At 40.3% G+C, this 26,783-nt stretch overlaps 1 protein-coding gene across 1 annotated transcript in view; it reads right to left on the bottom strand.

Moving 5' to 3' along the window:
* Positions 1 to 26,783, bottom strand: part of ksr2 (kinase suppressor of ras 2) — a 304,655-nt gene that overhangs the window by 122,775 nt on the left and 155,097 nt on the right. Inside the window, exon 6 of the mRNA XM_048555715.2 lies at positions 857 to 926. Coding sequence (XP_048411672.1) covers positions 857 to 926 — 70 coding nt within the window. The remainder of the gene's footprint in view (positions 1 to 856; positions 927 to 26,783) is intronic.

Genomic DNA, 26,783 nt, shown 5'->3' with positions numbered 1-26,783 from the left:
GATATTTATATAGCAATAAATATTGTTGTATTTGTCAGCAGTGATCAGTCAAGTCAAGGGCACATCTTTGCTCAAGAAATCTCAGCCTATTTACCCTTGACTGGCATGTCCTGAACCATGTCAGGAATTGTACAAGGCAGCCGTGGGCTGAGGGTGCTTCCCTGGGTGCACAATGGGCTTTTATAGATGCCAGAGAGCAAGGAATGACAGTCATTGGACAGATGGCAATCTACTGAATGGTGAGTTGTTCCAGGAGCCTAGTAAGATGGAGGCAGAAATCAGACGTGAGAGACACTATAGCAGAGTGGTAGAGAATTAATGAGCTGAGTTTGGTAACCTGTGGTGAGAGGACCCACTGGGCCTCATAGTAGGAGCCCCTCCAAAAACTTTGATGCAATTCCAAGTTAGCCAAGAAAATATAAGATTCAGCCCAGCAAGTTCAAAAAGACAAAATGATCTTGAGAGAGAGATAACAGAGATTTAAATAAAATGGAGAGATGAGTGAGACCAAAATGGGGATAAAACTAGACAGAAATAAAGAGGGAGGAAGGTACTTTTAAGTCAAACATCATTTGATGAGTTTGACCCTCAAAATGTAACCAATCAAGTTTCACGAGAATTATTTACTTCTTTGAGGAAGTCCAGCAAGTTGGTAGTAACGGCGGAGTGAGATCACTCCGAGATAGCTAATTATGGTGCTGTTCAAAGGTTTCTTGAGATTTAACAGTGAAAGGAAAATGCACTGTAAGAAACTAAGGAATGATTTAAAGCTAATGCTTGGCATTACTGTTTTGCAATGACAGCTGGTATTCTTGAGGTTAAGGTTTGTTAAAGCTTGACAAAACATATACCGTACCTGTGTTTAATTGAATTCCCCAGATCTCTACGAGGAATCTGTGGGGACCATCGAGGCACTGATAATGTATCTAACAAAGGGAAAAGGAGATAAAGTAAATTAGATAATTGGCTCCAAATTATAGGTACAAAACAAAGCAACAGCAAGATTACTGTATTATTTACTTCAGAAATATATAAATGAAGCATATATGAGGCATATTTTTAAATTTAATTTTCTTAGATTTCTTACAGGATAATTAACAAACTAGATAGTCACATTCCAAAATCTATATTCTTGATGAAAACATCAATCTCCAAATACTCCACATTGTTATTTAAATTTCAATGTGTCCAATATTTTTGAATGATTAACAAAATTCAAAATTAATACTGTTGACATCTCCCTGGTAGCTCAAGAAAAGGTCCACCTGCTATATTCATGCTGTGAGGGAAAGCTCAGGGTTAATGTACTCAAATATGAGTTGAAGGGATAATGGGAACTGCAGATGCTGGAGAATCCGAGATAACAAAGTGTGGAGCTGGATGAACACAGCAGGCCAAGCAGCATCTCAGGAGCACAAAAGCTGACGTTTCGGGCCTAGACCCTTCATCAGGGAGGGGGATGGGGAGAGGGTTCTGGAATAAATAGGGAGAGAGGGGGAGGCGGACCGAAGATGGATAGAGGAGAAGATAGGTGGAGAGGAGAGTATAGGTAGGGCAGTAGGGAGGGGATAGGTCAGTCCAGGGAAGATGGACGGGTCAAGGAGGTGGGATGAGGTTAGTAGGTAGGAAATGGAGCTGCGGCTTGAGCTGGGAGGAAGGGATGGGTGAGAGGAAGAACAGGTTAGGGAGGCAGAGACAGGCTGGGCTGGTTTTGGGATGCAGTGGGGGGAGGGGATGAGCTGGGCTGGTTGTGTGGTGCAGTGGGGGGAGGTGACGAACTGGGCTGGTTGTGGGATGCGGTGGGGGGAAGGGGAGATTTTGAAGCTGGTGAAGTCCACATTGATACCATTGGGCTGCAGGGGTCCCCAGCGGAATATGAGTTGCTGTTCCTGCAAACTTCGGGTGGCATCCTTGTGGCACTGCAGGAGGCCCATGATGGACATGTCATCTGAAGAATGGGAGGGGGAGTTAAAATGGTTCGCGACTGGGAGGTGCAGTTGTTTATTGTGAACCGAGCGGAGGTGTTCTGCAAAGCGGTCCCCAAGCCTCCGCTTGGTATCCCCAATGTAGAAGAAGCCACACCGGGTACAATGGATACAGTATACCACATTGGCGGATGTGCAGGTGAACATCTGCTTAATATGGAAAGTCATCTTGGGGCCTGGGATGGGGGTGAGGGAGGAGGTGTGGGGGCAAGTGTAGCACTTCCTGCGGTTGCAGGGGAAGGTGCCGAGTGTGGTGGGGTTGGAGGGCAGTGTCGAGCGAACAAGGGAGTCACGGAGAGAGTGGTGTCTCCGGAAGGCAAACAAGGGTGGGGATGGAAAAATGTCTTGGGTGGTGGGTCGGATTGTAGATGGCGGGTTTCGGAGGATGATGCGTTGTATCCGGAGGTTGGTGGGGTGGTATGTGAGGACGAGGGGGATTCCCTTATAGCAGTTATTGCGGGGATGGGGTGTGAGGGATTTGTTGCAGGAAATGCGGGAGACACGGTCAAGGGCGTTCTCAACCACTGTGGTGGGGATATTGCGGTCCTTGAAAAACGTGGACATCTGGGATGTGCGGGAGTGGAATGCCTCATCTTGGGAGCAGACGCGGCGGAGGAGGAGGAATTGGGAATAGGGGATGGAATTTTTGCAGGAGGGTGGGTGGGAGGAGGTGTATTCTAGGTAGTTGTGGGAGTCGGTGGGCTTTAAATGGACATCAGTAACTAGCTGGTTGCCTGAGATGGAGACTGAGAGGTCCAGGAAGGTGAAGGATGTGTTGGCAATGGCCCAGGTGAACTTGAATTTGGGGTGGAAGGTGTTGGTGAAGTGGATGAACTGTTCGAGCTCCTCTGGGGAGCAAGAGGTGGCGCCAATACAGTCATCAATGTAACGGAGGAAGAGTTGGGGTTTGGGCCTGTGTAGGTGCGGAAGAGGGACTGTTCCACGTAACCTACAAAGAGGCAGGCATAGCTGGGGCCCATGCAGGTGCCCATGGCCACCCCCTTTGTCTGTAGGAAGTGGGAACCACTTTGCAGAACAACTCCGCTCGGTTCGCAATAAACAACTGCACCTCCCAGTCGCAAACCATTTTAACGCCCCCTCCCGTTATTCAGATGACATGTCCATCATGGGCCTCCTGCAGTGCCACAATGATGCCACCCGAAGGTTGCAGGAACAGCAACTCATATTCCGCTTGGGAACCCTGCAGCCCAAGGGTATCAATGTGGACTTCACCAGCTTCAAAATCTCCCCTTCCCCCCACCGCATCCCACAACCAGCCCAGCTCATCCCCTACCTCCACTGCATCCCAAAACCAGCCCAGCCTGTCTCTGCCTCCCTAACCTGTTCTTCCTCTTACCCATCCCTTCCTCCCACCCCAAGCCACAGCTCAATTTCCTACCTACTAACCTCATCCTACCTCCTTGACCTGTCCGTCTTCCCTGGACTGACCTATCCCCTCCCCACCTCCCCATCTCCCCACCTATACTCTCCTCTCCACCTATTTTCTTTTCTCTCCATCTTTGGTCCGCCTCCCCCTCTCTCCCTATTTATTCCAGAACCCTCACCCCATCCCCCTCTCTGATGAAGGATCTAGGCCTGAAACGTCAGCTTTTGTGCTCCTGAGATGCTGCTTGGCCTGCTGTGCTCATCCAGCTCCACACTTTGTTATCTATGAGTTGAAGGGGTTGGTTCATTCTAAAAAGCAGCAAAGTAAACATGGTGTTGCTTCTATCTGTTTTATTCTGGCCAATTACGATCTATAACTGGAACTATTTTCAACCTAACAGTGAAAGTCTCACCAAACTTTCAAACATTAGTAATACATGTTATGTATATGAGAATATGAAGAGCATTAGTTTCACTGGGACGTATTTGAAATCCTTCACGTGAAGTGTTTTGCTTGAGTTTATTATTCCTCCAAGTGGAACAAGTGCTTCAGGTTCACTTCTTACATAATTGCTAAGCATCCAAGCTCAAAGCCTGCACAATAAAATTAGCTTCAAGAACCAACTTCAATGGTGGAGGAGCACACAACAAGAATGCTTAAAGAGGGCAAAAATATCTTCTCAACCAAAACTGTTCACAAGTCGGATCAAAGTACTCAGAAATGTAACTTTCTTCTTTCTTCACCACAATTGTGCACAAATTCCCTGTTCTGCGCCATGCTGAGTCCTCATTAGCATTCTTTCGAGCAATACGATTGGAAGCATTACACACATTGTCACTAGAATACTCTGAAGAGGGATCCAGCATCAATATTGATCTAGCGTATACATATCTTAGTGGTACCATCTGGTCTGCTAGTAAGCTTGCTTTCAGAATATAAGTTTCCTCACTTCATAGAATCTATGACAATTATTAAAGATTTTAATTGAAGTTAATGACCTGAGGGAGCAGTACGGTGCAATGCTGCTTAATTTAGACGTAGTAGTATTCACAACACAAGGAGCATAAAGTTCCAAAGTTTTCAGATTAACTTCATTTGGGCTTATTCCCCCATGTACCTGACAAAAGCACTATCCATCTTACATTCTGCACAAATAAGATTTATTATAATTTTAAGTTTGAATTAATCTCTGCCAAATCAAGATTTCTGACTCTAGATGTGGGTACGAGCGTACCAACAGTTGGCACAAAATGGCTTTTTAGCAATGCGTTTGACTTGATATCCTTTCAATGATTATTTTTGTCTTCCTCTATAAAGGTATGAAAGGTATTCCTGCTAGAAAACATGGCAAAATATAATTGTATCATACCCGGGGTTTAGTGGATAAATACATCTGCAACAAGGTTCAGGAACCATGACACCACCAAGGACAACAATTCGCTTGCACAGTTTCCCATTCACCAGCTGTAGAATCCACTCCTTCCACCAACACTGCACAGTGATGACAGTGAAAACTACACAGATGAAGAACTGTAATAACAAAGGCTTCTTTGACATTATTTCTCAAAACTGGGACCTCTACCATCGAGAAATTCAAGGGGTGCATGGAAATACCTTCATCACCTTCAAGTCACATTTGGTCTTTAGCAACAGTCAATGAGTCAAAATCCCAGAAATTCTACCTATCTGCGGAGGCAATTACACCTCAACAACTGCAGTGATTCAAAAGGAAGTTCCACCCCCACCTTCTCAAGGGCAACTAGGATTGAGCCTTCTCAGCCAGGCACATATCCCAAGAATAAAATTAGAAAGGTGGAAAAACAGCCAAGAGGACATTGAGAAAATTGGTCAAGAAATATGCTACAATTTTCTCATGTCCTCGAAGTTAATTTCCACATATTTGTCATACTTTAATGCTGATTGAGAGTTCTGCTGTCAGGAAGTTGTGTGCAGAACAGGGTTGGAGCTGATTGTAAGGTTCAAATGGAGTTCCTGCTTTTCTCAGGCAGACACTTTACATGTTTGTATTTCTGTTCCTATAGGTGTGCAGGTTATTCAATGCAGAAGTCTCTTAACCATCTTCCCAATCTAAGTCTGCTGATTCATTACAAAAGGGAATAAAAGCTAAATGGAGCAAAAATTCATACCAATATCTCATTTCCTCACAATATTATCTATATATCTTAGGTATGTTGTTAATGCCTTTTATCAAAAAAATCCATACTTAAAATTATAATAAATCTTATTTGTGCAGAATGTAAGATGGATAGTGCTTTTGTCGGGTACATGGGGGAATAAGCCCAAATGAAGTTAATCTGAAAACTTTGGAACTTTATGCTCCTTGTGTTGAGAATACTACTACATCAAAATTAAGCAGCATTGCACCGTACTGCTCCCTCAGGTCATTAACTTCAATTAAAATCTTTAATAATTGTCATAGGTTCTACATTAAATCTGACAAAGTATAAGTTTGTTAGATTTAACTTGTGTCTCCCCGTTCACACAGAAAATTAATGGCAGCATCATACCCCTGATTAATAAGTTTGTGTGCTTGACTATCCTAATGAGGTTCAAATGCATATATTACTTTTTTTAAAATCCAGCTTCAGATCTTGCTTTTGCATTGAAGTAACAGGATCAAATACACATAAGAGATTAATGTAACATGATAAAAAGTCCTTCCTGGCTTATAAAAGTTTAATCTGATCAGCTCCAACATTCATACCAGAACATCTCTTGTTTTTAAAGATGTTGATTCAAACACAATAATTCTGGCACAGTGCAGAATTCAAACCTGCAGCTTGATAGCTGAATACTCGGGTTGGGGGTGGATGGTGGGTGGGGAATGTGGACCTGCCACTGTGTAGGGATAGAAATGGAGATCAGGGTGGAGTTAATAAGTGGATGGGAGTTCAGGTTCTGGGCTTCTCCATATAACACGGATAGGAACACAGGAATTAGGAGCAGGAGTAGGCTGTTCAGCACTTTGAGCCTGCTCCACCATTTAACATAATCATGGCTATCTCTTCCTGGTCTCATGTCCACTTTGCTGCCTGCTCCCCATAGCCCTTTATCCCACTTTTCATCAGAAAGATATCTATTTCTTTCTGCCTTCACTGCACTCTGGGACAATGAATTGCACAGATTCACAACCCTCTGGGAGTAGTTTTTCCTCATCTCAGTTTTGAGCTGACCTCATCTCACTCTATATCTATGACTTCTTGTTTGAGACTGTCCTACAAGGGAGAACATCTGTTCCACGTCTGTCTTACCAATCCCCTTTGGCATTTTATATACGTCACTCAGATCGCCCTTTATTCTTTTGAATTCCAGCAAGTACAAGCCTAAGCTATTGAACCACTCCTTGCACAAATGTCCTTTCATCCCGGGAATGAACCTGGTGAACCTCCTCTGAACTGCCTCCAGTGCCATCACATCCTTCCTCAAGTAAGGAGACGAAAATAGTCTACAATACTCCAGGTGTGGTCTCACCAATGCCTTATATAATTGGAAGAACACTACTTTTATAATCCAGTACTTTTGTAATAAATACTAGGCTTCAATTTTTCCTTCATACGATATGCTGCACCTGCCCACATTTCATGCACAGATGCCTAGAACTCTCTGCACTGATGCACTTTGAATCTGCTTCCCATTTAAATAATAATTTGCCCTTATACTTTTCCAGCCGAAAGGAACAATCTCATACTTATTCGTATTAAACTCAATGTGCAAGATTCTGGCCCATTCTCCTAGCCTATCACTATCCATTTGTAAACTCTTTATCTCCTCACTACATTCTGCTTTCCCACCTATTCTGGTATCACCCATGAATTTTGCTATGTTCCACTCTGTCCCTGCTTGCAGATCATTGTAACATTGCAAATAGTTGAGATCTGAGAACTGGACCCAGCAGCACCCCATTAATTACAGTTCACCATCCAAAGAAAGACCCATTTATCCCAACTCTCTACTTTCTGTCAGTCAACCAATCCTCTATCCAAGCCTATACTCCACCCTTAACCCCCTGGGATCTAACCTCCTGGATCAGTCTTTTATGCAGCACCTTGTCAAATGCGTTCTGGAAGCCTATATATAGCACATCCACTAAATCCCCATTATCCACCTCAAAGGTTACATCCTCAAAGAACCCCAGCAAGTTTGTCAAACATGACGTGCCATTCATGAAACCATGCAGACACTAGTGAACTGAGCCCTGTTTTTCCAAGTTTTCAGTTATCTCCTTCTTTATGATTGAATCCAGCAACTTTCCCTCCTCAGAGGTCAAACTAGCTAGTCTGTAGTTTCCCACTTTTCACCTTTCTCCATTTCTGAACACAGCAGTCACATTAGCATGTTTCCAATCCGCTGGTACCTTTCCAGAATCCAGGGAATTTTGGAACATCATAACCAATGCATCCATTATCTCTGCTGCCACCTCTTTTAATACTTGGGGTGCAGGCCATCAGGCCTCAGGGATGTATCTGCCTTTAATCCTATCAGTTACTTAACAGCTTATCCCTGATTGTAGTAATTTCACCAAGTTCCTTTGTAGTAGCTGCTGTTTTTGGGAAGAAACTATTAGTTTCCTTTGTGAAAACAGAGACAACATTTTGGTTTAGTGCCTCTGCCACTTCTAAGTTTCCTGTTATTATCTCACCATTTTCTTCCTCCAAGACGACATTTACTTTTACTATTCTCATCCTTCTTACATATTTATTGAAGCTTTTGGTATCAGAGCTTATGTTATCTGCTGGTTTATTTTCATAGCTCATCCTAGCTCCTTTTATTGTTTTCTTTAGTAACCTTTTGTTGACGTTTAATATTCTTCCAATCCTCCAGAGAGCCACTAACTTTTGCGGTATGATATGCCCCAGTTTTTGCCTTTACGTCATCCTTGACTTCCTTGCTAAGCCATTAAGTTAGTTTCAAAAGTATTGGCAGGTTGCATGGTTGAAGTCAACCTAACTGAAAGGCATCTCATTTCAGAATTGCAGAAACTGGGTGGGGGTGGATATATCCATTCCATCGAAGGTCCAATTCCCATTCATGGGGGGAATTCAGGGCTCCAAATGCAGAATTGAATCCAATCTAGACCCAAGCGGGGAGGTTCCGTGATTGGATCCAAAGGGGTCTGCTGTTAATTGTACATCAATTATGCTTCATTATATGCAAATTGAAGGTATCATTTGGAGAACTGCATGAGCACATTTTTATGCCTCAGTGGGGTAACAAGCTGGTAATGAAGCCCTGCTATTCCCAATGTCATCACAAAAATTAAAGGCCTTATCCAAGCATACAAAATTCCCAAATTTACCCACTAATTAAAGCTGCAATAAATTTATCAACTCTCCCTTTGATACACACACAAATGCATGGGCAGGAAAAGAAAGGAAGGACAATATGAACTGAGGGAAAACTGGGAATACAGTTCAGTGGTGTCTGTTCAGAGGAGCTGCTGAGATGGTTCTTGTTTTGACCAGCATGCTATTTCTCCATCTTCCTTCTTTGGATGCTTTCATTGGTTTTCAAGGAGCATAGAATGACAGGTTCATAATTATAGAAAGGGCTCTGGCTTATTAAGTCAAGTTACAGCAACTGCAAAAGAAAAAATAAACTGCCTTTCAGTGCAGAGAATGGAGACCACTCCTGAACAGGTAGAGATACGTTGACTTTTCAATCTTTTTATTCACAGCCCCAAGCTGTTCATTTACCTGGGAGCCAATCATAGTTTTTGGCAGGCAGACGGCCTTTTTGTTAATCACCAGTCACTACTCCACAGACCAATCAGCTACTTGTTGCCAGCTGAACCTCCATTTGTGCACATCCCTTGGATCCAACCCATCTGCAACTGTACCAACTACTGCTTGAACAAGTTTCAATATAAATGGGGCTTACAGGAGTGCCAGTTTGCTGGCTTTTAAATCTGCAGTGATCATTTAGGATTCCTTGGTTTTAAAGCAGTTGTTTTCCCATTTCAGTCCACAAAAAAGTACAGTAAGACAGAAAGACACATCCTTCACAACAGATACATAGATGCAGACTGAAACTGTGTGAGAGTTAGGAGATAAATGCTGGTCAAGTTTCATTTTGTAAAAAAATACAGCAGAGTGAAGTTTGGTTCCCAAACCATCTTCACCAATTTTATTCATTCATGGAATGAGGGCATCACTGCCTAGGCAGCTTTTATTGCCCAGTCCTAATTTCCCAGAAGACAGTTAAGAATCAACTACATTTTTGAGGGTCTGGAGTCACATGTAGGAAGGGTGGCAGTTTCATTCCGTAAAGGGCATTAGTGAAACAGATGTCTTTTAACAACAATCGACAGTGGATTCATGGTCATCATTAGACTCTTAATTCCAGATTTATTTTATGATCCAGAAACTGGTTTCAAGCCACCACTTTGAAGAAGGCAGGTTGTAGGGTGGTTTGTCACCTACTTGTGGGGATATCTGATCCTAAGGCAAGTGTAATTCCTGACCAAAAACAAAAAGTGCTGGAAATCACTGTGGATCAGGCAGCATCCACGGAAATGCAAACCAACATTCCGAATCTACATGACACTTCATCACAGCTCCACGTCAGCTCTGACAAAGAGTCATCTAGACCCGAAACTATAGTTTGCTCTCTCTCCACGGATACTGCCTGAGCCGCTGTGATCTCCAGCAACTTTTGTTTTTAGTTTCTTTATTCATTAACAGGATGAGGGCATCACTGGCTAGGCAGCATATATAGCCAATCCCTAATTGCCCACAGGGCAGTTGAAAGCCAACCACATTGCTGTGGATCAGGAGTCACATGTAGGCCAGACCAGGTAAGGATGGCAGTTTCCTTCCCTAAAAGGACACTAGTGAACCAGTGGGGTCTTCCCGACAATCGATCCATGATCATTATTAGATTCTTAATTCCAGACATTTTATTGAATTCAAATTCCACCATCTGCTGTGGCAGGACTTGAACCCAGGTTGCCAGAATGTTATGTGGGTCTGTGGATTAACAACCTAGCGATGATATCACTAGGCCATCACATCCCCTAAATCTCTTCAATACAGATTCCAACAACTCCAGTAATTTGCTCCTACATGAAGTCTAATTCCCAAGTTTGGGAATAATTCTAATGATGAAGCAGATTTGGAACCAGGAGGAGATATTCCTATTCCTTCAGGGCCATATGGAGTGCCACAGAGGCTCACGGTTGCTCTGACAGGTTGTCCTTGCCTTACGGCAGCTTCTAGGTTTCCAGCTGCCCCAGGAATGGGAGATTTGTGGATGAGATCCGGTGGACAGTGCAGGAAACATTCTGGGTTGCTCCATGTGCTGTGGAATTTTAGCTTGCTATTTACTTTAAGCTTTTCGCGTCTTGTCTGGACTCAATAAAATACAAATGTCAGTAGACTGGAGTTGGGCCCCTCGTACACTTGGAGTTCTTGTCCAATTAACATTCCCAGTTGCACAAAATTCTTTCTCTTGACAGGATAAAGATCTCTATTGTTGGAATTCTGGGGAATATAAAGGACATAATATGCAAAGCTTTCGAATATCATGATACAGCACAAATCTTGTCATTTAAAATCTGATGTGTTTGGCATCATTGTAGGCAATGTGGAGAAAACTCAGCAATACTGTTTTCTGCCAGACCAACTGCAGATGAATGGTTTATTCTGAGGTATCATTATCCTTTGCCTGGAGATATTGATGCAAATGAAGCAGAATAAGATTAGTTCTTAGTTTACAGTGTAAAGTCTCTTCTGATTTAATAGATTGTAAATATTTTTCACGTTTACAGTCTGTAACACTGCAATGTGTTAATACAATTATGACATTGCTTTGAATCTGCAATATAAATTAGCATCCTCAGAAACGTATCCTGAATTTATAATAAGTTGGTAAGAGTCTTAGTCTTAGGGAACAGAATATGTTCAGACATCTCACAATATGCCTTCATACTAACCAGTATGACATTTTCCCATTTCTCACTAATGGTCTCTCTCTGAAAATGCCAATTCATTGGATCATGTTCACTCAGAACTAAATTGTGTCTAATCATGCCAAGCTTATCTCACCCAATGCTTTTAAAACTGGCACTGAAAGGAAGCAGTTAGCACATCTTTCTGGGTTAGTTTCAATTCCACTTTGACAGTCGAAAGGCATTGAAGTCAATATGTCACCAAGTTCCCTGGATATAGTGTTTGAGTACTCTCTATGAAGGTCAGAAAAAATATTCTGCAGCAAATCAATAACATAAATTAACGTGGAGTTATAGATTAAATGCAGGCTGATGAGTGGGCTTATGAGTGGGAAAACAGCCCAGTAACAAGTGCTATATTTTTGAGAATTAAAACATTCCTGCCAATAAAAGTCTAAACTTCACATATTTCATCTTTGACAACAGTATGTGTAAGGAATTTTCTCAAGTTTTTAAAAGTTATTAGCCCCTAATGAGTGAAAATAAAATTGCATCCAAGACTTATGATCCTTTTACTTCACGATATTGAACTTTGCACCCAATCTCCTCAGACGTATAGAGTCATAGAATCATACAGCGCGGCAACAGACCTTTCAATTCAAACCAGTCCACACCGACCATAATCCTAAATTTAACCAGTACCACCTGCCTGCACTTGGCCCATATGCTCAGTAATCTCCTCAACCAGATTTATCCTCCTCCTTTAGATACTCACGATAAACGCGTTCTTGAAATCCCTGGGGATGTCCCCTTTGTTCCAAGAAGGGAGCAGAAGACGATGGAGTCATGACCCATGCCAACAGCCACTTGGTTGATCTCAGTGAATATACCATATGGCATGCAAGCTTTGTTGGTATTCATTTACTAAATTGGCTCCTTAAGCTTATCAATGGTTGGTGGATCCCCAAGGGAATTCTTCACAGGTTATTGTGGGCTGGCTTGGAGGGTCTCCTTCAATATGTTAGACTCCCAATGAGGAGTCTGAAGCGCTCTTTCCAACATTGCTGGACAGAGACACCATTCTTGAGGAGCTGGGAGCCATCCTGTGATTGCAGAGGATTTTGCCTGGTCAAATGACGTCCACAGATTGACTTAGTAACAACGGAGGAAGTTGCGTGTGTTGCTGTGATCTCCAGCATGTTTGGTTTTCAGTACGTGATTGAGTTTTTAAAAGAAGTGACCAAGAGATTGATGAAGACAGAGCCTTGGATGTTGTCCATTTGGACTTCAGTGAAGTTTTTGACAAAGTTCTGCACGGTAGCCTGGTTAACAAAGTTGGATCACCTGGAATATGGGAGAACTAACCATTTCGAAACAAAATAGTTAGAAGGTAGGAGACAGGGGGTGGTGGTGGAGAGTTGCTTTATTCAATGTTTGAAGTCCAGAACAAAGGGTGACCAGTTTAAACTTAGGGGTTGCATTTTTTTCCTAGCAGAGAGTCGTGAGACATTTCCGTTTTAGATTGTGGAAGAAGTGGGGTCATTGAGACTGCTAAAGGCAGAGGAATATAGATTCATGTTAGGCAAGAGAATCAGAAGTGAAAAGTGGTAGGTGGGAACAAGGAATTCAAAACCAAAGCAGAGTAGCTAAGAATTTATTGCATGGCAAGCAGGCTCAAGGGATTGAATGGCCTTCTTCTGCTCCTATTTCATATGTGCACTTAACTGACAGAACTAACAGCGGACTCTGCTTCTGCAGTCTTAAGTTTACAATTTTACAGCAGAAAATACAGACGTGCATTCACAGAGCTACGAGCTTTATAATAATAGATCATCAAAACATGTCAATCACAATGCCACAATACTGTGCTTTCGTTTCAATGTGAAAAGGTTTCCAATGCACACTGACACTAGAACAGTAGTGTATCTAATTAGACAGGAAGCTAGTTGAATATCACTCACGCCACAAAGTGTACAACCATATCTTGTAACCGATGACAAAGAAGTGCTTTAGCCTTTTGTTTGCTTTGTCTCTGCACATCACTTTCCACATCTGAGAAGATTAACAGTGCCTAAAATTTACTAAAAGTTTAATGCATTATATAGTTGCTATTTAGTTAGCTTCCTAGTTGATCTATTATTTAACATCTTTATTTGACAGAAAACTAAAATTTTATCTGATATTTGTGATATGCTGGATTCTAGAATTATACAATATAAAAATTATGAAAGTAAGCTAAAAATGTTTTAATATTTATTAAATGCTTTCATAATTTACTCAAACATCTACGCCAGTGAGCATACTAGAAACCAATTTCCAATGAGTATATTTAAAAATTAAAATGGAAATGTCTTGAAAAAGGGCAGAAAGGCTTAAAACTGCCTTGCTTTGCATGCCCAAGTTGTACTTTCTGGCATGTTTATAAGAATTCATTTTCAATATTTCAATGCAAGGAAAAAGTGGATGTACTCATCTCTTTCTTAAGAATGCAATCAAAAACTGTCAACTTGAGGTACAAATTCATTAATATACAATGTTCCCTGGGCACTGGGTGCGAAGCAAGTTCACATCACACTGTTAGAATACTTGTCCCATACTAGCATTTGAGGTAAAATATTTCTTAAATCAAGTGCAGTCCAGTAGACTGAACTCAGTGTTGGGACAACTGTATTGGACATTATTTTTCAGGCTTTTATTTGAAACAAGCAGTAAATGGGAAGAATTATCCTTCGGATATATGAGTACAAATTGTGGTGTTTGTTAATATAGTTATATAGATTGCCACAACTTACAAACCTAATGCATGTTGCTGATTTTAGAAAATAAGTCAAAACCTATAATATTTCCTGCACCACATTCAGAAATGGACAATAATCTCTCACGAGGAGTGATTAATGTAACATTGATTAGCCACTTTAAACAGGTTGGCACATTTTTTGTTATGAAAGAAATGTAGAGTTCTAAGTCAGAAATGCCAACGCTAATGTCAGCTATGAAGAAAACCAGTCGGGGCAGTACAATGAATGTTGCAATAATATCCTGAGGTAGCAACAGGAAATATTAATTGTATCTTCTCGTCTTAAAAATTTACCTGTGGTTACTTGTTCCTTTTCAAAAACAAGTAAACTTGACTGAACGTTTTGGGATAAATTTCATCAAGACACCAGACATGGAAATAAGTGAATTTAGGTGCATCACTTACTTCAGTACGGAGGGCCTATCAAGAAGGTTAAAATAAAGAAAAGAAATGCTTGCATTCATATAGCAACTATCACAGTTTTAAGATGTTCCAAAGGTTTACTGATAAGGGCATGGTTTCAAAGTGGGAATGTAGGAAACACACCAGTCACTTTGTACTGGTTCAAAGATAAGGATCAGTCAGGGCATCCTCCTATTTTTCTTCAGATAATGCCTTGGGAACTTTTGCATCCACATAAGAGTGCTGACATCTTGGTACAACACCTGATGGTGGATCTTGGAATGTAGCACTCCCTCAAAGTAGCACTGGAGAGTTAAAATGAATTTGATATTTCAGCCTCAGGACTGGAATTGGAAGTGACAACAGTCAGCCAATACATGGGAAGAATTCTGAGCCCCACAGGTCTCAGCAGGAGGAATTCCTGCCCTTGAGACTTGCTGGTCAATCTGATGATTTGCCACCATCAGGAGTTTGAGAACTCTAGAGTGCACACTGCTGGAGGCAAACCAGGGAGGAAGGAGAGATCGGTGGGATGCTGGGTTTTGGAGAGCAGTCAACCTTTGCATACAGGGCACCCACCTGCATGATGTGCCCCACTTATGCATTCCTTTTGTCAACCTTCCTGCAAAACATGTTCTACTACTCATTTTCACCCGTTCACCTATGTTAATGCATTACGGCATTGGTCGTGCATTACCCCTTGAATTGGCTTGGTGTCAAACTTAGCCTATCTTTCATTATTTATTTAAATATGGCAGGGGGGGTTACCAATTTCAGGACTTGCCCACATATCATTTTACAGGGCACACCTTGTGGGTAGGTGGGAAGGTGGTGGGCTAGTTGCTTTTATATACATCTCACCATCAAAAATACACTCAGTGAAATGCCATCAAGTCCAATCTCTAGTCATATACCAATGTTATGTTTGACAACTGGTGACCATCCGATCCACTCTACACTCCACTGAAGTTCATCCTTGATAAAGTGAAGAATTAATCTATTGTTCTTTTGCTCTGAAGATGAATGTTTAATCTCCAATGTGATGATGCCCACTTTCTGTTTTTGTTACAGTGTACAGCATCCCCTTCAAACATTGCATCTATTATGCTTGTGTGGACGAATTAATATAAATTTTTTTCTCCCCACCTCTTTTTTTGCTGCACTGACTTTCATTCATCAAACAGCAAACCATCAGGACTGCTCATCTGCAAATGTTAGAATTCCGCTGAGGTAACAAAATGAGCTTTCATACTTGTTAAGCATTTTAATTATTTTATTGCTGCACAGTATTGTATATCATTCTTAACTATTCTGAACGCTATTATAATTCTATACATATACGCTCATGTTAGGCAATATCATAGATCTTTTCAAGCTACTTTTCTTTATGCTTTGTAAATATCTACACCACAATTCTCATCAGATACAGTTGGTTTGTAATACCAAGAATATCAAACCTAAGATGACAACAAAACTGCCATCACAGTGAGGTTTGACACATAAGAAAAACACAAGTAAAATGTATGGCTTGTATGAGGTGCACAATGTATCCGGTATGATTATGATAGACCCTAACAGATCTGAAGTTAAGCTGCATGTTTCTGTATTTTTGTATGTGCATGAAAGTAATGGATTACATTGATAAGGAAACATAAAGTACAGCAAGTCTCAACTACCATTACACTTTCTCACTTTCTTTAAATTGATCTGATAAATACTAACCCTCTCTCTATTGCTGTCAAGGCATAAGCAGCACTTTAACATGTTCACAATGAACAAATGGAACACAACTGACAGTCAAGCATGAATAATTTGTATTCTTTTAAAATTAGATAATTCTTTAGTCAAAAAGATGAGGGAAATAAGTGTCTAGAGAGAAACACATGAAAGGCTACATTTCCATATGACAAAGTATAGTTTACCATACAACCCAAGGCTCTCCTTATCATCATCTTCTTTTCTGTCCTAACTAAAGCTACTCTATCAACTGATCAGCGGAAAGATTAATTGGCAGCTGTTGAGTTGCTTGCCTCTGGTCTTCCCCGAAACGGATTACAGATTGTATACCAGACCTTGATGTTGAGAGGAAAAAAAATTGCATCATGTGGTCTGTAAAATAACTCAAATTTTGTAATATCCATCATTAACCCATCCTCCGTCTGATAAATCATTGTGACCAATTTTAAAAACTGGTGGCCACCCATTTCTCAGCTGAAAGACAGGCAGCCAGTATTTCAAACAGGTGAAGACCTGCTGCCCACCCAAACTGTGCCCACATCTGCCACTTCCTCAGGAAATTCATTCCACACAGGAAGGACTATCTGAGTGAAAAGAAATTGCCTTTTACGTCTTTTTTAAATCTCTATCCTCTCACCTGAAAAATCTGAGGCAATTTTCAGGTATCAATGTATATAAGTGAATACCTACCAATCTGAAACAGGGAATCTGCCTCAATATGTAAATAGAGGCTTGCAGCCAATTGTAGGATCTTGATTGTCAGGGATTGGTGTGCTAGAAAATGAGTAACTCAATCAGTAGACCAATACAGGTCACTTAAAATGTAGCATCACAAAAAGTCATGTCATACTGATTCCCACTGTGATTGCATCCCCTCACACTGAGAACAGGTGAGATGTAGTGGGGCACCAACTTGGGTTTGTCAACTGAGATTAAAGGTATTTTGTTGAGGTTTCATCATTTGCTTCCATGCTCCAGACAACACATGCATCCTTGTGATGCAATGCCTTACTAAATCAAAGATGCATTGCCCAATATTCTCATTTTCAACATTTTTTAAATATCTGATAAAGACCAATGTCCAAAGAAAATAATCAAAATTTTTCTTTCACGAGTCATGATGATTTTTCTTTGGGACTGCACATTACAGTGTCATGGAGGATCATCTTCAATTCTTGGAGCTTCATGTTAATCCTTAAGGGTTGGTGACTCTAGTACTGACTTGGGACCTATGGCCTGTTGCTCATTAATAGCAATAACAATGAGTAATAAAGAACTCAAATGGCTAAGGTCTGAACTGAGCACCAACAGGTAGGTAGTGGTTCTACTCTGGAAATATTGAGCCTGTTTTGGATAATCGTTTAAAAAAATCTGTTACATGTTATGTCAAGTATTTAAAAAAAAAAGTTTTTTGCACGTTTTAGGGAGAAGAGTTGTAATGTAACACTTTTCCACAGGAAGCACCTGACATCAGCACTTATTCTGTGAAAACTGCAAAATCATTTGTGCTAAGCTCACGCCCATTAAAACTGGTTTCCAATTACTCCAGCTCATTTAGCCAAAGACCCTCATGGGTAGCAGTAAGAGAGTTTAACTTTATTCAGTTTTGACAGGAGTTGACAGGGCAGAGTTCAGGCAGCAGAGATTGTTTTCAGGAAGTTCAGGTTCACGTGGGGTTGTGTAACTGACCCTTTCTGGTCAACCTGAATTCTGATTCAATCAGTAGCTCTGACCCAGGCTTGAACAATACAAGTCAGCAGTGTATGTATTCAGTGTATGTATCTATATTCCAGATAAAGGAAACCCACAACACGTTCAGGTGAGAATTGATTTAAAGCAATATTATCTTTATACCAAAGCTAATTTGGAAAGCTTATGTCTGGGTTCAGGGTCACCTTATAAAGATACTTGGGTGGTTAATCAGTAAGTGGTTCTTATGGACCAGACTGAAGAAAATTACCAATATCATTAAACTTTTGATTTACGTCCGTGTTACCACAAAGTAACGGTGTTTCCTGGAAAACAGGACCTGCTGGAAAAGGAATGGCAAAGGAGAGATTTATGCTATTTCCCTTGCGCACACAAAATTAATCCAAAGCCTTCTTATTTGTACACTTCTTGTTCACAGTTTCATTGTAACTAAAACGTGGAGCCTATCCCTCGGGGAAATTCCACTACCGCAATATGACTTTTAGAAAGCTGGGACAAAAACTTTCACTTGCATCTCTTCACCCTGAATTTCAGAGCTGTGACTGCATTCAAAAGGCAAAAGTCGGGTTTGAAAATTATGACATTTACGTAACACACGCCAGCTGGAGATATCTCCTCTTCAATGACCCTGAACTATATCTGACATAAACAGCATCTGAAGCCTCCAGGGAAGGATTTCCTGTCTTTCTGGCGTCATCTCATGACATTGTAGCTGACACCAGGTGCTGAGCAGTATCGAAGCGCTGAACGTGTATCTCACTGTATATTGGTACAATGTGCTGGTGCTGTCCCATCAAGACAAGTACATCAACATATAACTTTCATAAGTAATAAACTTGACATCATACTCTTGATAACCTGCAGCAGTTAATATCGCTACTTATGATGACTTGTAAGTGAACATCAGGGCATGTGACTCCAACAGCTGTTTATCATGAAGAAATAATTGCCTGAAGAATAAATTAACCAGAAACAAACTATGAAGTTGCACTTATTTTTAATGAAGTTAGCGCAGGAAGTTCAGTTAGAGGGTACAAACTGTACATGTTTTGCTCTTTTGTGGCCAGTTCAATCCTTTGATCAGATTGCAACTAAGTAATAAATCTCAAGTGTTTATGATTCTGTGTTCTTTTTTCACTGAATGTGTCTATCCATTCCTTCCACAATTCCTGTGGCCTTGACAGTAGGACTCAGAGGAAAGTCTGAAATTACAGCTTCAGGTCTCTTCCTCTGGACAATCTTCCTGAAAATAGGTCATTGTCATTGGTGTCTCCACACCCAACAGGCTGGGATAGCCAAGTGTCATAATTAAGTCCTTTTGAAACATTATTTTGACTGAAACATTAATCTTTTTAAAAATTGATTCACATGACATGGGTTTGTGCTTACGACAAAGTTTATTGCCCGTCAGTACTTGACATTGAGAAAGTATTGCTGAGCTATCTTCTTGAACTGCTGCAGTCCACTGGAGTTGATATACCCACACAGTGCAGTTAGGAGGGGAGTTCAGGATTTGGACCCAGGACATTGAAGGAATAGCAAAATAGTTTCACGTATGGCTTCTGTTTCTGGCTTGGGGAGGATTTTGCAGGTTGTGGCTCTGCCCTTGATCTAGGTGATAAAGGTCACAGGTTTGAAGAAGCTGGTGAAGGAGCCTTGGTGAGTTGCTGTTGTGCATCTTGTAAATAGTATGCAATGCTACACTGTAGATCAATAGTGGAAGATCAATAGTGGAAGGAGAGAGTGTTGAAGACTGTACCTCATAGCTGAGAAACAGCGATGATAATACTACTGAATTTTACATACGCTTAAAGGAGAAAAGTGTGGGTCCAAGACCACTATTTTGAATTTAAACATGGACAATTATGAGGGTATGGAAGCAGAGATAGTGAAAATGAACTGGCAATTTAGGTTAAAGGAAAGGTCAATATAAATGCAATGACAAACATTTAGACAGTGTAGAATAAATAAATTCTAGTAAATAAGAAAAATTCTAAGGGATGGATATGCTATTTGTGTTTATAGTACAAGCTCAAAGGAAAGACACAATTCTGCAAAGATAGATGGCAGGTCGGAAGAAGTTAAGAAACAGCAAAGAATCGTTAAAAGGTTAATAGGGATGAAAATATTAGTGCATGACAGAAAGTTAACTGAAATATAAAAAAAAATACAGCAAGTTTCTTCAAATTTTTTTTTAAAAGTTTAAGAAAAAAAAGTTTAAGACAGAAAATGAGCTTAGGAATTAGTAATGGAAGATCAAGAGATGGCAGATGAATTGAACAGATGTTTTGCATCAGTTCATTAGAGGGGATATAAGTAAATATTCCAAAAACATCTTTCAATCAGCAAGCGCAAGGGAAGAACGAACTTCAGAAACTTGCAATTACCAGGGATGTAGTACTGAGTAAATATTCGGAAATGCATGTTAACAAGTTCCCAGCTCATGATGGATTTCATCCTAGGGTCTTAAAGGAAGTAGCTAGGGAAATAGTTGAAGCACTGTTCTTGATTTTTTCCAGAAAACCCATTAGATTCAGGGAAGATTCTTTAGTTTGGAAAATGGCTAATGTAACTCCTTTATTCAAAAAGGGAGGGAGGCAGAAAGCAAGATAGTACAGGCCAGTTAGTTTAATATCTGTCATAGGGGAAATGTTAGAAGCTATTATAAAAGATATTACAATAGGACTTGGTTTTGTCAAATGGAAATCATGTTTAACTAATTGATTGTTGTTATTTGAAGAAGTAGAACCTACTATAGATAAGGGGGAATAAGAGGATGTATTGTATTTAGCTTTCCAACAGGCATTTGATAAGGTGCCTGAAAGGTTATTGTGGAAAAAAAACCTCATGGTACAGGCGGTTACATGTTGGCATAGTCAGAGGATTGGCTTGCAAAAGGAAACAGAGAGTAGGGAACAAGTGATTTATCAAAGGATCACCAGAGTCAAACATTAACTCTGTTTACACTCTACAGATACTACCAGGCCTGCTCAGTTTCTCCAATACTTTGTTTTTGTTTCAGATTTTCAGCATCTACAGTTCTTTGTTTTTTATTACAGTTGGAATAAACAGGTCTTTTTCAGGCTGGCAGGATATCACGAGTGGTGTGCCATAGGGTCAGTGCTAGGGCCTCAATTCTTTACAATTTATATGAATGGTTTGGCTAAAGGTATGGTGGCTAAATTTGCTGATGACACACAAAGGTAGGTAGGGTACTAGGACACTACCCTGAGAAACTCCTGCAACTATGTCTCAAGACTAGATGATTGGGCTCCAGAAAAACACAGCCTTCTTCCTTTGTGCTCATGATGATGACTCCAACTAATGCAGAGTTTTCTCTTTGATTGTCTTGGACTCAAGTCTTGCACGAGCCCCTTGATGTCATATTTAATCTTGACTTGGAGTCAAGGGCAGACACTCTCACTTTACTTCTGGAGATCCACACTTTTGTCCATATTAGGACTAAGAGAATAATGAGGTCGGGAACTGGATGGCCCTGGTGAAACTCAAACTTAGCTTCTGTGAGCAGCTCCATGGCAATGTTAGTAGCCATTTCCATCACTTGGTTGGTCATTGAGGCTTGACTGATGAGATGGTAACTCACTGGGTTGGAACTGTCCTATTTCTCACACTGAGGACATACCTGGTCAATCTTTCACATTGCCAGGTAGATGCCAGTGTTGCAGCTGAACTGCAACAAATTGGCTAGGGACATGGCGGTTCTGGAGCACAGACATCAGTATTATTGCTGGATTGTTGTCAGGATTTGAAGGTTTTCCTGTGTTTGATATCTCCAGCTGTTTCTTGATATCATATGTGTGATGAAACTGTGAGAATTATGCATATGTATGTTTTGGTTCTTGAAAGATGGGTTTGTGTGTTTGGAGTTAACAACTAGCTTCTTAAGAAGTTACAAAACCAAATATAATTCCAAGTGAGATGAAGTTATCTTAAAGTCAGAGGTAATTATGCAGATAGCTTACAAGTATAACTTTCCAGATTATTCATTCTGTGCTGGAAAATTATTCAATAAGTATGGATTAAGCTCCAATGCATTGAGACGTTTTTCAATAGGCTAACATGTGTGACACAGCATTGCAATGAAAAGTTTTTTAAAAAATTATCTTAGAACAACAAGTTGTTATATCGCAACAAGTCATTTTCAAGGCTAACAAAGTCATCATGCAAAAATCAACAAGCCAAGATGTCATGTCCATTTCACACCAGGGATACGTGTATATTGAACACATAAGGCAGCTACCACATGAATCCAAGATAAAAAAGGGCAGAGCTGGATGAACACAGCAGGCCAAGCAGCATCTCAGGAGCAGGAAAGCTGAAATTTCGGACTCGAAACGTTAGTTTTCCTGCCCCTCTGATGCTACTTGGCCTGCTGTATTTATCCAGCTCTATACCTTGTTATCTCAGTTTCTCCAGCATCTGCAGTTCCTACTATCTCTAGCGTCCGAATTAATGTACTGCCAGATTTGAATCAGGATATTCAATGAGTCATGAATGCATGTAAAGCATAGCAAGTGTATCAAACTCAACAGCAATGGAAGTATCTACATCTACACAACGTTCTGTCTGCTTCTTCGGAAAATATAGCAAAAAGCTATTATTTAGTATCTGACAACGTACCGCAAATTTCCTGTCAAATTGCTTCAAAACATATGTATTCAGTGACCCATATCATATTATCACTCCACTATCCACACTGAAACAATCAAGCAGAATATATGGCACATACTATCAATGATCTTTAGACGCCAAGCAACAAAGGAAGACTTTTGCACTGCATTTTTGCAGAACACCAATTAAGAAGGGATTACCATCACTAGAACAATCTATATTCAGACGCCAAGTGCAAACAGCTTTGCGCAGCGACCAACTGTCAAACCATTCTGAGGTACAGAATATTCTTCTTCAAAAACCAAAGAGACTGAAAGAGATACATGACAAGCAAGCAGGCAGAGAACTGTCAAAACTGAGCACTGAGCAAAGAATGTGAGCTAGAAATGCAAATTCAAGTACAAACATTTGGATGTCAGCAAAAGATTCTCATACATGCAACCAGCCCAGAACAAATCATTACTGATCATCATGCTACAATATAAAGGAACAGATGCCAGCTCAGACCAATGTATAGAGAGCAAAGCGTGCATGAAGAGAGCGAAGAAGAATGCTGTAACGTACAGAGAGACAGTACAGTACAGAGCTTGAGACAGAAACAAGGCAATCATGTTGTCAAATAAATGCAACAGAGAATCACACATACTTCTCTTGATGAGCAAACGATCACCAGATCAAGATGAGTTGTCAAACCTCCAAAGCATTTCACTGAATTTTTAAATGTTTCTGTCGCAAACTCTGGTTTACCTGTTTGTATAATTATCATATTGATACTATGTGCCAACGTACAACTAGGTATATCTGTTGGGATAAGTTTTATCTTTGGAAAAAGGGGGATGTTGCGCTCTGTTTCATGCTAGTACACCTTTAAGAGATATGCTCATGATATCATCACTGCATCATAGTAAGTGACCTGAGGCTATAAAGATTTCATTCTTCTCATCTTGTGGATTACTTGCAGTATGATAATCTACTGGATGTATGTTGTTTTGTTGTAGGGCTCCGGGTTAATGTTAGCCCAGGTATGGATGTGATATTTGTATACAATAATTTGCAGTAACAAATGTCAGTTGTTCTTTTTTTACCAAAATGCCCAGTGCTTTACATTATAGGAGATGTCAAAAGCATTGTTGCATCAGGTAAAGTAAACTGTTAGGGGCAAACAAAGATCACCTCAAAATATTATAATGTAATTGTTTTATTTTCTGTTTCTCCAGTGGTGCTATTTATTTGAACTTATTATTAAATGGACATCAGTGGTCCAAGGAGGCAGCCCACCGCTACCTTCTCATGGACAACTAGGATAGGCAATAAATGTTGGCCCATAGGGAAGTAAAACAAAATTTATTTGTTATTAATTGGTGCTTCACTTGTCATATTGATTTTATCTTCCTGTTTGGAGATGTTTGAACAACTTTATTTCACCAAACAGACCAATAACAGAAGGCAGAGAGATGACTCCTCCAACTTTTCTCCATTAAGATGTTCTTGCACATTAAAACTACCTTCATTTGAAAGAGTCTTGATGAGATACATGAGCTAAAGAACAATGGAATGCAGAAGGTGATGAATATGGAATTTACAAAATCTGTAGACAAGGACAAAAGTATTGAAATTTTTACTCCCTCATTTATTTCCTGATGTACACCTATCTTGTGTTTGCTGTTCAACACCAAAGGCTGCTCTAAGATGCTCATGTGGTGACTTGCCTGTGGGTTTGTACAATCAGCAACTGGGTTAAATCATCAATTAGGCTGTTTTATTTGCCCAGTCGCAATTGAGCTAATATGACATTGAACTAATTGGGACTGTTTAAATTTGTGTTCACATTTGAGGGGTTGGTTTAAATTGCAAGAGAAAAATGGGGAGTGTATCATTTCACTTTCGTAAGAGTGATGCCTCAGAAAATTAAGACATGAGGTACGGTTAGCCTAAAACCACAATTATTCTTGATTTTACTAACTTTTTAAGAGTACAATGTTTGGTATGAGGAGCTGAACCCTGTGGTGTGTGGTATCCATGTACTGTAGGGGGTCCTAGGTGCTTAATATGCCTGGCTTACTCTTATCTGCAAGATGTGTTTCAAATTGTTGGACCTGAACATAAAGGAACAGATCTGCCCCTCTGCTCCCGGAATTGTGCCATGACGAGTTTCCCGACTGTGGGACCTCAAACCTGTCCCATCCTCTCGTACCCAGGGAATTTTCATCTCTGTGAGTGTGGACAGAGATGTATGCAACCCTCTTAGGTGGGCACAAGGCAGCAAGGGATGTGGGCATGTGCCACAGCAGACTGGTTAAACGTTTTAAGTTTCTTGGGATATCAGCCCTATCCTCTATTTGCTGGGCTCCCTGGCCACTTTTTCGTCATCTCCCATGCCCCCTCCATTTTCACTAACATTTCTCATATCTCTTCCATAACATCTCTTATCATCTCTAAGCCCCCTCCATGACACTGTTCCACTGCCATAACCAACACCCCCCAAACCCTCCATGCCCCTCATCCCATGCTCACTTACCAATATCCACTACATACAGAACAAACCAGCCATTGGCAAGTCTGTGAAATGCTCCTGAAAATAATGTAATGAAACCTACTGAAAGAAAGGTTGTGAAAAAATAATCATCAACTTACAACCTCATTAAAAGCGTCAAACAATTATGTTGAATGGATGTATCAATGTCAAAAGCTTTCATCCACTGCACAAATCCAAATCTTTTACAAAAATAAACCACAAGCGTTTAAAAAAACCACATTAAAAAACACATTTTTTAAAAATCTTATGACAAGGTAATAAACAAAGCTTGCATTCCCTTGCAAGCTGTGTCAATATACCCCCTCTGAGGTCAGTAATTATCTGCTCTTAGATCTCATTCATAATGAAACCAGGAACAAAGTTGCTGGAAAAGCTCAGCAGGTCTGGCAGCATCTGTGAAGGAAAAAACAGGGTTAATGTTTTGGGTCTGGTTTTGAGGAAGGGTCACCAGATCTGAAACATTGACTCTGTGTGTTTTCTTTCACATATGCTGCCAGGCCTGCTGAGCTTTTCCAGTGACTTCTGTTTTTGCTCCTGATTTACAGTATCTGCAGTTTTTTCAGCTTTATTTCATCATGTAACCACTGGGCAACTGCATCCACAGCAGCAGTGGAACAGATGGCCAGACATCTGATTCTCTAGCACTTTCTCTGGAGACCTACACCCTTATTGAGCAACAGTGCACTCTTTCAAAGAATCATGGAATTGATACAGCAGTGAAGGAGGAAATTCAGTTCTTTTGTTCACACTAACTCTCTGTAAGAGTATTTCATGTAAGTGCACTCCCTACTTTCCCCTGTAACCTTGCATTCATAACATGGAGATTTATTCAGTCACAAAACTATCAAAACCTCAAAGACTTGGCTAATAAAATATTAACAGTATATTTATCTATCATCAATAGCACAAGATGTGTAAGATAATGGACAACTGATAATTCCAAAGTGCCTCATTTCAAATGTGTCACCAGTTTATTTTTCTTTTTAATTGGTAAAAAGCAAAGAATATTGCTTCATTCACATGAATAGACAATTAAAATACACCTTCCTCATCTTTGAAGAAACATTCAGTGAGTTGGAAGACTGTGAGCAAACGCTTAAAGTTTGCTAATGCACATCATTGGATAGGGAAAGCAAGAAATAACTTCGAGCAAGGATAACGTCAGAGTGATGCGAGGTGAAAAGTCAACCGCCAGCCTTAAGAATCAATGTTGTCAATCGTCTTTACATTGCATGAATAGCTTTGTACCTACGTATTCTTTGTTGTCACTTACTGTGACATTTTCATGTCAGGAAGCAGAATGTTAGTTTCGGCTATGTACCAAACTTTTCAGGCTTACAACAAATGGTAAATGAACTCAGAATCAGAATGTGCAAGCATTTTGGGTCAGCTCTGCTACCAATTTTATAAACTCCTCTGACACTCTGTCTTCAGCTGTTGGAACTCAGGGAATATTTTCCTGTTTAGATAGTTTAGGGAATTTAAAAAATTAATTCTTAGTTTTACTATATTACCAGTTCTATGACAAGTTAATAAATCATTTTTTCAACCAGCATTTTTTCACAATTCAACATTCACTTATAGAGATCATCATTATAATCCAATTATAAGTGCATGGAAGACAGATTTAGCACATAATATAACACTACTGAGAGACTTTACTGTGGATTTCATCACGAATCCTTTTTGCT

This window comes from Stegostoma tigrinum, chromosome 26 (assembly GCF_030684315.1).
Source record: "Stegostoma tigrinum isolate sSteTig4 chromosome 26, sSteTig4.hap1, whole genome shotgun sequence".
NCBI lineage: Eukaryota > Metazoa > Chordata > Chondrichthyes > Orectolobiformes > Stegostomatidae > Stegostoma > Stegostoma tigrinum.
Note: the sequence above shows the minus strand (reverse complement) of the source record. Positions and strands in the feature narration are given on the sequence as shown.